Raw genomic sequence first — 17,764 nt, 5'->3', positions numbered from 1 at the left:
TGGATCCATTTTGCCAAATTGCCCTGGATCCCTTGGGCTCTTACCTTCTTGACCAGTCTCCCATGTGGGACCTTATCAAAAGCCTTACTGAAATCCATGTAGAATACATCAACTGCTTTGCTCTCATCTACACTCCTAGTCATCTCCTTGAAAAATTCAAATCAAATTTGTTAGACATGATCTCCCCCTGACAAAGCCATGCTGACTATCCTTCATTAATCCCCACCTCTCCAAGTGGAGATTAATCCTGTCCCTCAGAATTTTTTCCAATATTTTCCCTGCCACTGATGTTAGACTCACTGGCCTGTAATTACCTGGTTTATCCCTACTATCCCTTCTTGAATAATGGTACCACATTCGCTGTCCTCCAGTTGTCTGGAACTTCTCCTGTGGCCAGAGAGGTTTTGAAAATTTGTGTCAGAGACCCTGCAATCTCTTCCCTTGCGTCACATAGCAGCCTGTGATACATCTCATCTGGGCCTGGGGATTTATTCACTTTTAAGCCCCACTAAAACTGCTAATACCTCCTCCCTTTCAATGCTAATTTGTTCAAGTATATCACAATCCCCCTCCCTGATCGCTACACCTACATCGTGCTTCTCCATAGTGAACACAGATGAAAAGTAATCATTTAAAAGCTCACCTACATCCTCCAACTCCATAGACAGATTGCTACTTTGGTCCTTAATGGGCCCAACTTTTTCCCAGGTTATCCTCTTGCCCTTAATATAGTCATAAAATGCCTTGGGATTTTCCTTTATCTTGTCCGCCAGTATTTTTTCATGCCCCCTCTTCGCTCTCCTATATACTCCTCTAGGGCCTCTGTTGTTTTCAGCCCTCTGAAACTGCCATAAGCCTCCTTTTTTTCCCTTATACAATCCTTTGTATCCCTTGACATCCAGGGTTCCCTGGACTTATTCGTCCTACCCTTCACCTTTACGGGAACATGTTGGCCCTGAACTCTCACTATTTCCTCCTTGAATGACTCCCACTGGTCTGATGTAAACTTTCCTACAAGTAGCTGTTCCCAGTCCACTTTGGCCAGATCCTATTTTATCATATTGTAATCGGCCTTCCCCGAATTCAGTACTTTTATTTCCAGTCCCTCTTTGTCCTTTTCCATAACTACCTTAAATCTTACAGAGTTATGGTCACTATCCCAGAAATGCTCCCCCACTGACACTTCTACCACTTGTCCGGCTTCATTCCCTAAGATTAGGTCCAGTACCGCCCCTTCTCTTGTAGGACTTTCTACGTTTTGGCTCAAAAAGGTCTCCTGGATGCACTTTAAGAATTCTGCCCCCTTTAAGCCTTTTGCACTAAGACTATCCCAGTTAATATTGGGGAAGTTGAAATCTCCTACTATTATTACCCTATTATTTTTACACCTCTCTGAGATTTGCCTACATATCTGCACCTCTATTTCTCCCTGACTGTTTGGAGGCCTGTAGTACACTCCCAGCAAAGTGATTGCCCCCTTTTTGTTTTTAAGTTCAACCCATATGGCCTCATTTGAGGAACCTTCTCAGATATCATCCCTCCTTACTGCAGTAATAAACTCCTTGATCAATAGTGCAATGCCACCTCCTCTTTTACACCCCCCCATCCCCCCGTCACGCCTGAAGATTGTATACCCTGGAATATTAAGCTGCCAGTCCTGCCCTTCCCTCAACCATGTCTCTGTGATACCAATAATATCATTTTGCCATGTGTTAATCAATGCCCTCAATTCATCTGCCTTACTTGTAAGACTCCTTGCGTTAAAATAGATGCAATCCAGCCTTACATTATTCACTTGTGCCTTAACATGTTTATATTTGCTTTACCTTACAGACTGACTTAGTTTCTCTTCTATATTTAGCTGTGCATCACCAATTACTCCACTCTGTATCATATCCCCCTGCCATTCTTGGAAAGTTCCAGCAGCTCATCTCGAAGAACCAACAGAAAATGCTTCAACTCATTCCGCTTCTGCCTCCTCAGGGCATTGCGTGTCCATCGCCTCTCCTCATCCTTCACATCTGAAGGTCTTGGGCTCACGATTGAGGACTTGTGGGCGGAAGAGTACTTGACCTCATGGCGGTACCTGTCCTTTCTGACTCATTGTGGCGCTGACGGTTTTCTAGATAGCAGAGGTGAAGGCACAGCATAGTTGTGCTGTTGCTGGATTTCCAGAGTGCACCGTTTGATGCTGGCCAGAGTCTGCGAGCGGGTTCCAGTTCTTGGAGATTTCCCCTTGGGAATGCTCCCCATTGTCAGTCTTTGCTTCTCAGTGGTTACAACACCAATCTCTTCTTCTGAGTCGCTGGAGCGTGAAGAGACACTGTCTGTTGACAGAAAACTTTCAGCATCCGAATTTGGATCTTAATTCTCTTGGTGTGGCGTTTCTGAGAAGGGATGATACTTTCCAAACCAGATCCTTTTCTACTGAGATCCTTGAAAGACCGTGACTCAATGCAGGTACCCTTGGTCTCTTCTGCTGTAATGGGTACCTTGGTGACCTCGTGGATGGTTATGATGTTGAGGTCCTTACGTGCTGGTGGTCCTGCCACTGCTGGTCCACTCATGTCTACAAGTTAGAATGTTTGTGGTTTCCATGCGACTTGCTGTATCTGCATTGCATTGTTAATGTGCCACTGCAAGGGAAGCGTGACGTGTTGTCTGCAGATAACTTGGCAGTTGTTGGTTGTATCATTGATTTCCAACGACTCCGGTACATATCTTTGAGTATTGGGACTGGTAGAATATTTGCACTAGTGCCGGTGTCAATCTTGACCCTGAGTGTATGTTTGCCAGCTTTCTTTGGGCACATGATGTAAATAGTGGCAAAAGCTTCCAGTTGTTTGACTTCATCAACATGTCAGGTTCACAATGTGGAATGCCTGTTCATCTTTTGGCTGAGAATTGCTTCTCTCTGAGTTTTGTCTCAGGTCTGTTTCGCCGTGGACTTTGTGCATTGGATTCCGTTTACACAGGTCTCTGGAGCTCTCCTTGCTGTTATGCCCTGTTTCTGCACCTGTCGTCTGTTTGTCTGTGCCCTACTTTGACTTCTGGCTGCATCTTTGGAGCCAGATTTCTTTCATAGGCAGGCTCAGTGTCTTCTGGCACTGCACGCCTTGCACAGGTCTTGAAATGCAGGACAATGTCGCAGTGAGTGGGACTAACCACACTTACCACACAGCTTGCTTGTAATTTTCAACCTGGTTATGGCGCTGATACTGTTGGCTGCACCTAATGCTTGCAGATGCTGTTGTCCAGCTACAATGGCTTTGTATTTCCTGCCGTCTTCCAGCTGTGTATCAATGCTGTGACCTTTCTTTTCCCCCAAGAGGGCTTTCTGAAATGCATCAATGGGTGTTGATACAATCACCAGCTCCATTATTCAGTCTGATAGCTAGTTTCTGAGAAGTCACATTTGTTGCCGTTACTACAGCATCTACTGATGAACTGGTCTATTGATTCCTCTGGCAGTTGCTTGTAAGACTTCAATTCCAGGTGGTGAATTCTAAAATTCACTCGTAATCAGAGTTGATCTTCTATCTTCGCTGGAACTTTCTGGTCCTGTTCAGATAAGCCTGGAGCATTGATTCTGTGTATTCTCTCACTTCCAACTGCTATTAGTATTTTTACAGCCTGTTTTTCTGCTTTTGTAATCACTTGGTTGGTGAAGCATACTGCATTCTCTGTTTGAAAGGCTGGAACTCAGATAGGATATCTATGGCTTTCCAGTTCATGCTGGGGAATCTGGTATTCATTTTTCTGCTGTTCTGTTGCTTAAACCGTACCTTAAGATTGGTTCCGTCTCCCCTTAAAAAAAACTCCCTTGGATGCTTTGATTGACAGGAACAGGTATTTAATCAGTGCTTGTTTATTTATCTAGCTTCCAGCACTCTAGTCTGTCTATTTACACAGCAGTTGAATAGGTATTTCAAGTGCTGTGTTTTTCTCTGCTAGCATTTGCTTATACAGCCATTCAATAGGCAAATCTTGAGTGGTTTTATGTTTTTTTTAACCTTTAGCTGCTAAATGGAAACTCTTCAAGCTTGAGTGGCTTAATGGTTTTTTATAGCTTTAGCTGCGTGCTGTGTGAATGGAGGATTCCTGCGCTTTGCTGTCAGGCGCCTCCTGTAATGGTACGAACCTCGATCAGCTTGGCGGAGCCTTTGAAAACAAATCAGCCTGAGATAAAGATTGGATTTTCCCTTTTTATTTTGAGCCTTTTAAAAAAAAAAGAACTTTCCAAGCAACTCGAAACTTTTTTTTAAATGGGGACTCCTGGACCACTGGGGCAATGACTCACTCGATCGCAGTGATTGATTTGCAACCTGTCGTTCAGCACACAGTCTTCTACGGCTTGAGGTAAGTGTTTTCTTCTTTTCCTGTTTGAACCAGTATTTTTTTTTAACTTTCTCTCTTTTAGTTATAGGAAGGTATTTTTAAAGTTGTTTTCCCTGTGGTCTTCAATTTAAACTTTGCCTTCTCACCACAGCTGCCACCATGTAATGAGTTCATTTTTATGTTGTCTGATACAACCTAAATGTGATGCATGGAGTCCAGTAGGTTGAAGATCGCAAACAGGTTTATTAACAGCTAACTATTATATAAAGTACAGAGCTAACTATTTACAGGACCTGCTTCTAGGTGTTACATTTACAGAGTGACTCCGGCCTCAAGTCACATGCCTGCATCCTGGTATTTGGCTGATTAGTGTACTAAGATCTTAAAGGTCTTCTTCTTCTTCTTTGGCCTCCTTGTCTTGAGAGACAATGGGTAAGCGCCTGGAGGTGGTCAGTGGTTTGTGAAGCAGCGCCTGGAGTGGCTATAAAGGCCAATTCTAGAGTGACAGACTCTTCCACAGGTGCTGTAGATAAAATTGGTTGTCGGGGCTGTTACACAGTTGGCTCTCTCCTTGCGCTTCTGTCTTTTTTCCTGCCAACTGCTAAGTCTCTTTGACTCGCCACACTTTAGCCCCGCCTTTATGGTTGCCCGCCAGCTCTGGCGATCGCTGGCAACTGACTCCCACGACTTGTGATCAATGTCACAGGACTTCATGTCGCGTTTGCAGACGTCTTTAAAGCGTAGACAAGGACTGCCGGTGGGTCTGATACCAGTGATGAGCTTGCTTACAATGTGTCCTTGGGGATCCTGCCATCTTCCATGCAGCTCACAGGGCCAAGCCATCTCAGGCGCCGCTGGCTTAGTAGGGTGTATATGCTGGGGATGTTGGCCGCCTCGAGGACTTCTGTGTTGGAGATACGGTCCTGCCACCTGATGCCAAGGATTCTCTGGAGGCAGCGAAAATGGAATGAATTGAGACGTTGCTCTTGGCTGACGTACGTTGTCCAGGCCTCGCTGCCATAGAGCAAGGTACTGAGGACACAGGCTTGATACACTTGATCTTTTGTGTTCTGTGTCAGTGCGCCATTTCCCCACACTCTCTTGGCCAGTCTGGACATAGCAGAGGATGCCTTTCCCATGCGCTTGTTGAATTCTGCGAGAGACAGGTTACTGTTGATTTTTGAGCCTAGGTAGGTGAACTCTTGAACCACTTCCAGAGTGTGGTCGCCAATATTTATGGATGGTGCATTTCTGACGTCCTGTCCCATGATGTTCGTTTTCTTGAGGCTGATGGTTAGGCCAAATTCAGTGCAGGCAGCCGCAATCCTGTCGATGAGTTTCTGCAGACACTCTTCAGTGTGAGATGTTAATGCAGCATCGTCAGCAAAGAGGAGTTCCCTGATGAGGACTTTCTGTACTTTGGTCTTCGCTCTTAGACGGGCATGGTTGAACAACCTGCCATCTGATCTTGTGTGGAGGAAAATTCCGTCTTCTGAAGACTTGAACGCATGTGAGAGCAGCAGGGAGAAGAAGATCCCAAACAGTGTAGGTGCGAGAACACAGCCCTGTTTCACGCCACTCAGGATAGGAAAGGGGTCTGATGAGGCACCGCTATGCTGAATTGTGCCTTTCATATTGTCATGGAATGAGGTGATGATACTTAGTAGCTTTGGTGGGCATCCAATCTTTTCTAGTAGTCTGAAGAGACCACGTCTACTGACGAGGTCAAAGGCTTTGGTGAGATCAATGAAAGCAACGTAGAGGGGCATCTGTTGTTCACGGCATTTCTCCTGTAGCTGGCGAAGGGAGAACAGCATGTCAATGGTCGATCTCTCTGCTCGAAAGCCACACTGTGTCTCAGGGTAGACACGCTCAGCCAGCTTCTGGAGCCTGTTTAAAGCGACTCAAGCGAAGACTTTCCCCACTATGCTGAGCAGGGTGATTCCACAGTAGTTGTTGCAGTCACCGCAGTCACCCTTGTTCTTATAGAGGGTGATGATATTGGCATCGTGCATGTCCTGTGGTACTGCTCCCTCGTCCCAGCAAAGGCAAAGCAGTCCGTACAGAGCTGAAAGTATAGCAGGCTTGGCATTCTTGGTGATTTCAGGGGTCATGCCGTCCTTCCCAGGGGCTTTTCCGCTGGCTAGAGAATCAATGGCATCACTGAGTTCCAATTTTGTTGGCTGTACGTCCAGCTCATCCATGACTGGCAGAGACTGGACTGCATTGAGGGCGGTCTCGGTGACAACATTTTCCCTGGAGTACAGTTCTAGGTAGTGCTCAACCCAGCGGTCCATTTGCTTGCATTGGTCAGTGATTGTGTCTCCTGATTTAGATTTAGATCTTAAAGGTACATTATTCTTAAAGGCAATTACACAACAGTGTCCATCAGTCGAAGCTCAACTACCTGCTGATGTCCAAGAATCAGTGCAAATTTAAACTTTGCCTTTCCAGGGAGGTCATCACTGACCTATGCGCTATATTGCAGGATGCATGGAGAACCATGGGGCTTCAGAGCCTCACCTGGTAAAAGGAGCCAGCTCCATCCGGCAGCCATCATGAGAGCAAATGAAGCATGCCAATGAGGGTGTTGCAGCACAGGCAATGGCAAACGAAGGTGGGGGTGGAGGGGGGTGGGGGGGGGGGGAAGAAGGTTCCAGCACTGTTGGGAGGTGGGAGCGGGGTATGTGTCGCCAGGGTCCCATCTGGACAGTGGCACTTGAGCATAAGAAATGGGGGAGGGGGGGAATTTTGGGGGTTGCATTTGTATATGAGGCCTTGGAAACTGAGAGAGACCACCTGCCATGGGCCTTGTTCACACAGGCTTCAGAGCCTCTGATGAGGAAGAGGAGTAGCAGAGAGGGAGGGAGTGCAAGCCACAGGCAGCAGAAGATTGATAATTCCGGGTCAACAGGAGGGCCTACCCTAGGGTGGAGACACGCAGAGGGGTGTGTGACCAGCCACCTGAGGTGAGAAGAGGCTACCCTCCAGAAAGGGTCTATCGTCCGTGGATCAGCTACCTTCAAATGTCCAAGCGGCAGTGTCGCTGCAGACTGCGCCCCTCCAGGGAGACAGTCATTAATCTGTGTGCCATGCTGGAGGATGAGCCCCATCGGAGGTGGTGGCTACAGAATGCCAGTCACCCTGGCACTGAACTGCTACACCTCTGGATCTTTCCAGGGATCCATTGGAAATATGTCTGAGATCTCACAGTCCACGTTGCATCGATGCAGCAAGGTGGTGACCGATGCTCGGCTCAAGAGGGCAGGTGACAAGTCCTGCAGGTCTGTGCACGCTTGCTGGGAAGTTGCCATGATGCTTACATTTCAAGGCAGTCCCAGGTGCCAGACCTTTTCTGGCCTCGCACATGCCTTCAGGGATGGATCCTTGGAGACAAGGGCTACCACTGAGGACATGGCTACTGATGATTGTGAGGAACCCATGTACAGATGCAGATGAGAGGTACAAAATTTGCCACGGGACAACACATGCGACCATACAGTCGGCCATTTGTCTGCTGAGAATGAGGTTCAGGTGCCTAGATCTGTCTGGTGGAGCCCTTCAGTATGCTCTGGTGAGGGCCTCACGTATCGTGGCGCAATAGAGGGGAGAGGCATTGAACAATGAGGAATGCGACAAGTGAGCTGTATCCTTTGACGATGAGACTGCGGAGGAGAAAGCTGGCCAAGCATCGCCAGAGAGAGGATCCCAGGGACAACAGGAGACACGCATGAGGTACATGCAAGGGAGGCTCATGGTGCTCTTATATATTTGCGTCTCCTTGTTCTGTACTGCGAGTTGTAGGTTGCCCAATAAAGACTTACCTTTATGGAACCCTATTGTCACCTTCCTTCAGGAGGCATTTGCTCAGTGCCCAGTTGCGCAGCACTCAGACGGCAAGGCTCCAGACTGGACCGTCACAGCATGATCCCTCACCTCGAGCCCTTTGACAGAGGCAGCGTTGAAATGAATCTCCAAAGGCCATAAATAAAAGGAAGGGGATCTTGTGCTATAGAAAATAATCTTTATTATCCCTGACACCAAATGCTATGCTTTCTATTTACATTATATATTCCTCCCCTGAATCCCCCGTGCTTATAGATGCTCTTTATTCTTTTGCTCACCCTGCACTGTCAGCTGAAGTGGAGGCAGGCTGCTGACCTTGCTGCCCTTTGGCTAGGGATGACCTTGGTGGTTATCCTCTGGCTGCCTGAGGCCAGGAGGGCCCTGGCATACTGAGATCCTCCTGCACAGAAGCAGTACCACCCTTTGTCATCAGGGTTGATGGAGGATCTGGCATCACTGGCAGAGGAGCAGAGGAACTGCCAGTCGCACCAGGAGTACCCGAGAGGAGCCCCCAGCTGCAGCAGGCAGCTCCTCCTCCCTTATAAGACAAAGTTGTGCCTCCCTGCTGATCTGAGAGGGTAGAAGACCTGGTGGTGACTCCAGGTTCCCTGCACCCTCTCACCTTGCCACTGCTGCCTTGCGCCCATTTAAAAATGAGGGTACGCAGGTCTGCATGAATATTCTGCAGAGACTGTGTGCTCTGCTGGATGTGGCTCTGCAAGAGAGCCACCATCTCTCAATGGAGGACACCACTAGTGCACCAGTCAGAGGTGGTGCAGCACTCAAGGCCTGGATGAACTCCTCCATCATCCACACTTGTGCATGCATAGCTTCTGGCATCTCTGCCACATGTTGCCTGACCTCTCAATGCAGCTGCAGCATTTCCTGTGATGATGGTGACGCAAGAGGCACATCATTATCCTGGGGCTCAGCATGGATCTGGTCTCCAACTGTCAGAGGCCTGGGCTGTCACAGCCTCTGTCAGCTGCTCGGGCGCGACCGTGGTGTGCTCACCAGGTTCTATTCCCAAATCTAACTGCAAGCACATGCCCACTGACGTGAGAGTGTCTGCGCTGGTGAAGAGTGCAGGGGTATGAGATGATGTTGCACCCTTTGAGGCCCCGTCCTCTCCCTCAGAGGTCACAGGGCTCTTCCACAGTCTCAGAGGCTCTTTGTGGATGTTCTACATGACCTGCATGAGAGAACAGTGTCATTGAAGGGTCAAGGGCCTCCCCTCCCAACACAGCAAACACCCCTATGTTGGAGATGCCTAAAGGCACCTGATGCCTGATGAGCAGCATGGCTCCATCACTGCTGATGTTCCCTTGTGCCCCCTGGCAACCTTACTCACTGTCTTGGGAAGGTGCCACTGTAACTCCGTACACAATGCACCGTCCATCCTGTGGTCCAGCCAGCTCCATGGCTTCCTCCTCCATTGGGCTGAGGACATGGAGATTTGGCAGTCCTCCACTGGTCTTGGCTCGCTCTCTGCAATTGTGTGCAATCTTCTCCTGCAGACTCAAAGATGAGCGTTGTTCTCCCAGCGGGGACAAGCCCAAGACATATGCTGGTGATGGTCTAGTTGTTACTAATGGGGGCACACAGATGACTCCTGCATGCGGCCCTTTCTAGGGACTTTGTGAGGGTCTCCAATGACAAACGGCTGCCTTTCAGTGTCATTTAGCCATGCCTCAGGCAGCTTGTCTGTATGCCCTGATCCTTTGCCCACATCTGGGTGGGCACTCCCTCTCAACTCAGCGCACCCTCCTCATCTGACAAATACAACACCCAAGAACTGAAGGCTTTAAGAGGAACCCACTTTTGTTGCCCGGATGAGGTCATTGAGATGCTTGTGGCACTGAATCCAGGTGCTTGGTGTGACCCTACGGCTGCTGACCTCCTCTGCTATCTGCAGCTAGGCTTGCATGGTCAGGTGCCCGATTCTCCTCCTCCCATCCCTAGGGAAGAGTATCTCCCACCTTTCCCAGCCAGCCTATAAGAAAACCTGGAGGGAGGCATCGCTAAAGCGTGGGGCCACCCGGGTCTTCCTTCTGCCATAGCTCTACAGCCTTTCTGCCCTGAATAAGTCCTTATACTTGGCCAGCAAACATTGAATGCACGGCTGGCAGCTCTTTAAATATGGCGCCACTACCTGACTTGGCGCAGGCTGATGCTGGTGACTCCGTGCCTGCCCCCGCCACCATTCACTGTATTAGATGGCCCCCGTGCCTCATTCAACTTAATTGGCCAGCTATTGGTTGATCATGTGTGCCCAGCTGCTCATGGCCCAGACGGGAGCTGCATCCACTTCCAGTCCTGACATCGGGACCTGCAGCTTCCGTTTAAAATTCAACCCCATTTCAATTCTGCTCCTTCCCCTTTTGGACCTCCTTGGCACATAGGTCAGCATTATGGTTATCCTTCCCACAGACATTTTCCTTATCCTCAAAGATAATGAGTATGTCTTTTGGATAGGACAAATGTCTGCAGGATCTTCTTCACTATCTCACCTATGTAACCCCTACCCTGCTGACTGACAGTAACATTCTCCCCTTCCCTGCACCTGTTCTTTCCTCTGAGGGTGACTGTGCCTTAGAGAAAACTATCCAGATATTCTTCCCCCTTCTTTATGTATCCAAGTGCCTCTAGCTCACACTCCAGCTCAATGAGTCTGCGCTGCATTGACTCAAACTTGTGAGAACATCATGTTCATCAAATATATCACAAGAGGCTAGTTTTTCAATCAGGCTACAGATAATGGAAGAGTTTCCTGATTACTCATTTCTATACCTCCAGTTAGTTAAACTAACGTGTCTGGAGTCAGGGCACCCTACACTATGGGGAAGTCTGCAATTCTTGCAAAGCTGTGTGCTCACTCTGCCTGCTTCTCTCTGGTAAGAAAGAATGAAATGTATACAGCTGTCTTGGAATACAGAGCCTCAACAGTGGTTGGCAAACTGGGAAATGTTGCAAATATCACCAGCTCCTCTCTGGAAGGAGCCAGACACATAAAAGTCCATGGCCATGGTCATCTTCACAGCCACTGGGAATGCCATCTTTGTCCTGCTCTGAGGTTACAGTTATGGCTGCAGCAGGTGGCAGATTTCAGTCTGAGTGAAATGGAGAGTTCTGGCACATTGTTCCTCGCTGATTTTTTAGAATTCTTTCATGGGATGTGGGCATCGCTGGCCAGGCCAGTATTTATTGCCCATCCCTAATTTCCCTTGACAACTAAATGACTTGTCTAGGCCATTTCAGAGGGCAGTTACGAGTCAACCACATTGCTATGGGTCTGGAGTCACATGTAGGCCAGACCAGGTAAGGACAGCAGATTTCCTTCCCTAACGGACATTAGTGAATCAGATGGGTTTTTATGACAATTAATGATAGTTTCATGTCACTACTACTGAGACTAGCTTCCAATTACAGATTTTTATTAATTAATTGGATTTAAATTCCACTGGCTGCCATGGTGAGATTTGAACTCATGTCCCCAGGGCATTAGCCGGGGCCTTTGGATTACTAGTTCAGTGCATTTCCACTACTCTGCCACCTCTTTGAACACCTGGGACAAATATGGCCTCCTGCTTGAGAGCCCTGCTCTCCCTTCTCTCCCTCCCTCTTCTAAAGCTTGACTTCTCTGCACTTTCTCCCTGCCATGCTGTAGTCCAAGGGGGATACAAGCTATTGCAGCAATGTCTGGCAGCAAGTTGTTTGTGTAGAATCCCTGAGGTCAGGACAAATTCCTTCAGCACCTGCCATACCACTGCTTGTCGACTTTAGCAACTTAAAGAGCTCTGGAAACCACCGAACACTTCTGCAATCGCAGCAAGAGCCAGTAGAACTCAATCAGCCACTAACCTGTAGTTAGTTGATGTTCCTTTTATGTAGTGCTGGTGGTGTGTGGGGGGCCCTTCCTGTTGCTGAATGTCTGTTCAGCTGTGTGAGGTTAAGAAAGGCTGTTAGCTGGAGCACTGAACTCCAAAATGGCAGGGTTGGTATTAAATCAGCATTATATGCTGATTGATGTCAGGCTCTGTCTACTCTGCATACTTCCAGCAGAAGCTTCCGGCATATGTGCTAATGCCCTCACCAAATTGACAGCTGGTGCACCATCCAAGGCCCCAAACATTCCTTCCAAGTGAAGCAGCGTTTTACTTGTACTTCCTTCAGTTTATTTTACTGTATTCGCTGCTCACAATGTGGTCACCTCTACACTGGGGAGACCAAACACAGATTGGGTGACCATTTTGTGGAACACCTCCACTCAGACCAAAAGTATAACCCCAAGCTTCCGGTCGCTTGCCATTTCAACATCCCCCACCCCCTGCTCTCATGCCCACATTTCTGTCCATTTCCAGTGAACATCAATGCAAGCTCAGGGAGCAGCACCTAATCTTTCGATTAGGCACTCTACAGCCTTGCAGACTCAACCTTGAGTTCAACAATTTCAGAGCATGACTGGCCTTTTTAAAAATATTTTCTATCTTTTTTATTATTTTATTTTTTAACCATGTCCCTGTTTTTTCATGTGGACAGAGCTGCTCATTATTCTGCCATTAACACTCTTTCTGGACTAATGCTTTGTCTTTCGCCATAAGCATTAACACACTCTTTGTCTTTGTTCCAGGACAGCTTTGTTATTTAATCTCTGCTGCCCTCTGCCCTCTCACACACCTTCCCTTTTGTACTCTTCCGCACCAAACATCACCCCCTCCCCACCCTTCACTTGCTTAAAACCTAATTCTTTTCTAACCTTTACCAGTTCTGATGAAAGATCACAGACATGAAACATCAACTCTGCTTCTCTCTCCACAGATGCTGCCTGACCTGCTGAGTATTTCCAGCACTTTCTGTTTATATGCCAGCGGTGCAGCTAGCTTGGAGGCAAAATTATACTCGGAGTGCCAAAAATCAGCTACTTTGGAGATGAATTTCATGATCTATGTCTTTAGTGTGCACTGTATCCAGGAACAAGGAATGGTTTCTCTCTAACGTTTACCAAGCTGGGCTATACTGTTCATCTGTAGGTGGATACAGCATTTGAAGATTTGGAGGGCGATCAATTTCATCATTCTTTGGAAGGACTGTGGTTGCTGCATATCTGTTATGTTGAACTCGATTCATCAAAATCTAAGATTGAATAGATTGATTAAAGTTTGAATCAACCTAGCATAATCACTGTCAACTCGACTCGCTCTTGACTCTCAAGGCTGAAGGTTATGGGTTCAAGCACTACTCCAGGTATTTGAGCACATAATCTAAAATGATACTTCAGTGTAGTACTGCGCAAGTCCTGCATTATTGGAAGAGCTCTGTTTTGCATAAGATGTTAAATCCAAACCCTATTTGTTCAGTTGGATGGAAACAATCACTATTCAAAAAGAACAGTGGAGCTCTCCTGGAGTCCGAGCCAACATTTATCCCTCAACCAAAGAACATGGGGATAATTTTGACTTTGGGTGATAGCTGACACATTTGCCTACATGAAACAGTGACCACACTTTCAAAATAATTAAATTGTTTCACATCATGAAAGGTATTCTATAATTACAAGTCCTTTCTTCTTTGTTTTTATCATTTTTCAACAGCTCTTGCTAACTTACTAATTTCAGCTTGCAATCTGACTGCTGTTTGGAATTGATCATTTCATTCAATTGCAATACTGAAAAAGCATTAGCTGATGTTAAGAGACCATCACTAAGTTCCCACGCTGAAATTGATATATCATTACAGATAAACCTAAACCTCAATGCAACATTTTAATGCAACATTTTCTGACCCTTCTTTCATGTGGAAAATCATATATACATGTCCCAAATAGTATAAACCTAAGGGTACCTTTATGAAATAGTACATACACTGCATGATCCTCTCAAAAATGAAATCAGATTCCGACTGATGGGCAGCAGGATCAGGAGACAGTTCAGGTTGAGACACATCGCAGATGCTCTTGACCAAGCCAGCGCTGACTGATAGGAAAAATCAGACACAAGTCTCCAGATTACTACCCACAGCAAATTAATGATGTAAAAATGTACCTTAAATAACAATATCGCTCTTACCCCAAGCAGTGCACGAGTATAAATATATGCTTCATCTTGTTCATACAAGAAGAAAGTGTGGCCAAAAAGAAAAGTATTGATTCCCAACCACAGCAACTGTAACAAAAAAGCTTTCTTTTCACAAACTCGAAAATAATGACATTTCATTTTATGTGAGTTCATCAAATTTGTTTAAAATGGTTTATTATGATGTAGGAAATGTTTACAATAAAAAAGCTTTTAAAATCAATTATGCATAACATTTCAAATATTTTAAATGTGTCCAAGTTAGGAATCAGACTCAAACTGTTCTGAGTAAACTGATGCAAATTAAAAACGAACTTTATGTATAATGTATAACATAATGTGGAGCCTGTAGATTTTATTTTCATTATTAGATTTAGATTTCTCAAAAAATGCAGTTAGTTCTGTTTCTTTGTAAACTACCAGAAATGTATTTTCCTAAACAAGCCTGAGCAGCTACTTTGTAAAAAGAATTAACATTAAATGTTGTGCACTATAATTGCGCTTATTATTTGTAATAATGGGTTAAAAACACAGACCGTTCTAACATTAACTTTGTAGGAAGAGAACATTTGACACATAAAAAATTTAAATATAAGACTTACCAAAATGATGAGCTTTGGAGAGTCATTCACAAACCAGTTTGCCATTGATCCTGTAGAGCTGTTGCTTTATTCTCTTCTCTGCTCCTTTGCAACTGGTATCTTGTTTTCTACCTACCCAGCACTGTAGGCTGTTGCTAGGTATAGGTATGCACTCTGGGATTTGTAGTTCTGTCTTTGCCTGTCTAGCATTTAAATATTTATTTAACTGTAGTGCGAAAATTTCAATAATTCCACAGGGTGGACAGGTTTAAAAAAAGAACATCTGGGCACTGGGTCCCAGTGAACTAGCTGATTTATTTTTCTCATCAAAAGTAAGAATGCTACATAAAAAGAGATTGGGCATACTCAACCTAGTTCCTATTGGGTGCAGCCTCATAAAACAAAACTGTCAAATATCATTCAGACAACCCACATGAATGGATGGCATGTGAAGTGGAAAATATACCAATGCAGTATGGTGTACATTTTTGAAGTTGTAGTAAAGACATGTTGTGGAGAATACTGTGCTCACCTTGCTCAGCTGGTATTATTCTCAATTTATGAGTTAGAAGGTTGTAGGTTTGAGCACCACAACATCAGCAACAACTTGTATTTACATAAAACCTGTAACATAATAAAACATCCCAAGGCGCATCACAGAAGTGTTATAAAGGAAAATTCCATATTGCACTGCATAAGGTGATATTAGGGAAGATGGCCAAAAGCTTGGTCAAAGAGGGAGGATTTAAGGAGCGTCTTAATGGAAGAATGAAAGGTAAAGAGGCAGAGAGGTTTAGGGAGGGAATTCCAGAGCTTAGGGCTTTGGCAGCTGAAGTCATGGCCAACAATGGTGGAATAATTAAAATCAGGGATGCGCAACAGGCCAGAATTAGATAAGTGCAGATATCTTGGAGGTTTGTGGGACTAGATTACAGAATAGGGAGGGGCGAGGCCATGGTGGAATTTGAAAACAAGGATGACAACTTTAAAATTGAGGCGTTGCTTGGCTGGGAGCCAATGTAGATCAGCGAGCACGGGGTGATGGGAGTTGGTGCAAATAAGGACACTAGCAGCAGAACTTTGGATGACCTCACAACAAAGCATGAATACATATTCTAGGCTGATACTCCAGTTCAGTACTGAGGCAGTGATGTAGTTTTGCAATAAAAGCGAAATACTGCGGATGCTGGAAATCTGAAATAAAAACAAGAAATGCTGGAACCACTCAGCAGGTCTGGCAGAATCTGTGGAAAGAGAAGCAGAGTTAACGTTTTGGGTCAGTGACCCTTCTTCGGAACTAGCAAATATTAGAAATGTCAAAGGTTATAAGAAGTGAGCCAGGGGTGGGGCAAGAGATAACAAAGGAGAAGGTGTAGATTGGACAAGGCCACATAGCTGACCAAGAGGTCATGGAGCAAAGGCAAACAATATGTTAATGCTGTGTTGAAAGACAAAGCATTAGTACAGATAAATTGTTAATGAACTGAAGAGTGAACAGCAGCAAGTACAAACATGAAAAAAAACAGTGGGTAAGCAAACTGAACAAACTACAACGAAATGAAATAAACAAAAGAAAAAAAAATTGTGAAAAATGTAAAAAAGAAAAAAGAAAAAAAAAAGAAAAAATAACTAAAAATAAAAGAAACATGGGGGGCCCGTCATGCTCTGAAATTATTGAACTCTGTTCAGTCCGGCAGGCTGTAGTGTGCCTAATTGGAAAATGAGATGCTGTTCCTCGAGCTTGCGTTGATGTTCAGTGGAACACTGCAGCAAGCCCAGGATAGATATGTGAGCATGAGAGCAGGGGGGAGTGTTGAAATGGCAAGCAACCGGAAGCTCAGGGTCCTGCTTGCGGACTGAGCGGAGGTGTTCCGGAAAGCGTTTGGTCTCCCCATTGTAGAGGAGACCACATTGTGAGCAGCGAATACAGTATACTACATTGAAAGAAGTACAAGTAAATCGCTGCTTCACCTGAAAGGAGTGTTTGGGGCCTGGGATAGTGAGGAGAGAGGAGGTAGATGGGCAGGTATTACACCTCCTGCGATTGCAGGGGAAGGTGCCATGGGACGGGGACGAGGTGGTGGGGGTAATGGAGGAGTGGACCAGGGTATCGCGGAGGGAACGATCCCTTCGGAATGCTGACAGGGGAATGGAGGGGAAGATGCGTTTGGTAGTGGCATCACGCTGGAGGTGCCGGAAATGGCGGAGGATGATCCTTTGGATATGGAGGCTGATGGGGTAGAGATGTTCACATCTCTATCCTGGGCTTGCTGCAGTGTTCCTCTGAACATCAACGCAAGCTCGAGGAACAGCATCTCATTTTCCGATTAGGCACACTACAGCCTGCCGGACTGAACATTGAGTTCAATAATTTCAGAGCATGACGGGCCCCCCATGTTTCTTTTATTTTTAGTTATTTTTTCTATTTTTTTCTTTTTTCTTTTTTACATTTTTTACAATTCTTTTTCTTTTGTTTATTTCATTTCATTGTCGTTTGTTCAGTTTGCTTACCCACTGTTTTCTTACATGTTTGTACTTGCTGCTGTTCACTCTTCAGTTCATTAACACCTTATCTGTACTAATGCTTTGTCTTTCAACACAGCATTAACATATTGTTTGCCTTTGCTCCATGACCTCTTGGTCAGCTATGTGTACTTGTCCAATCTACACCTTCTCCTTTGTTATCTCTTGCCCCACCCCTGCCTCACTTGCTTAAAACCTTTGACATTTCTAATATTTGCTAGTTCCGAAGAAGGGTCACTGACTTAGTTAGGCCACACTTAGAATATTGTGTGCAATTCTGGTCGTCACACTACCAGAAGGACGTGGAGGCTTTGGAGAGGGTACAGGGGAGGTTTACCAGGATGTTGCCTGGTCTGGAGGGCATTAGCTATGAGGAGAGGTTGGAAAAACTTGGATTGTTTTCAC

General features: G+C 45.7%; 1 protein-coding gene across 1 annotated transcript in view; it reads right to left on the bottom strand.

Annotated features, from left to right (window-relative positions):
• The window catches only part of LOC137376786 (NADPH oxidase 3-like), a 113,581-nt gene extending 98,662 nt beyond the window's left edge, over nt 1-14,919 (bottom strand). Inside the window, exons 1-3 of the mRNA XM_068045795.1 lie at nt 14,858-14,919; nt 14,250-14,345; nt 14,046-14,156 (exon numbers count right to left, since the gene is read on the bottom strand). Of these exons, the coding sequence (XP_067901896.1) occupies nt 14,046-14,156; nt 14,250-14,345; nt 14,858-14,902 (252 nt within the window). The 5' untranslated portion in view covers nt 14,903-14,919. The remainder of the gene's footprint in view (nt 1-14,045; nt 14,157-14,249; nt 14,346-14,857) is intronic.
• Nucleotides 14,920-17,764: the final 2,845 nt, after the last annotated feature.

This window comes from Heterodontus francisci, chromosome 13 (genome assembly GCF_036365525.1).
Source record: "Heterodontus francisci isolate sHetFra1 chromosome 13, sHetFra1.hap1, whole genome shotgun sequence".
Taxonomy (NCBI): domain Eukaryota; kingdom Metazoa; phylum Chordata; class Chondrichthyes; order Heterodontiformes; family Heterodontidae; genus Heterodontus; species Heterodontus francisci.
Note: the sequence above shows the minus strand (reverse complement) of the source record. Positions and strands in the feature narration are given on the sequence as shown.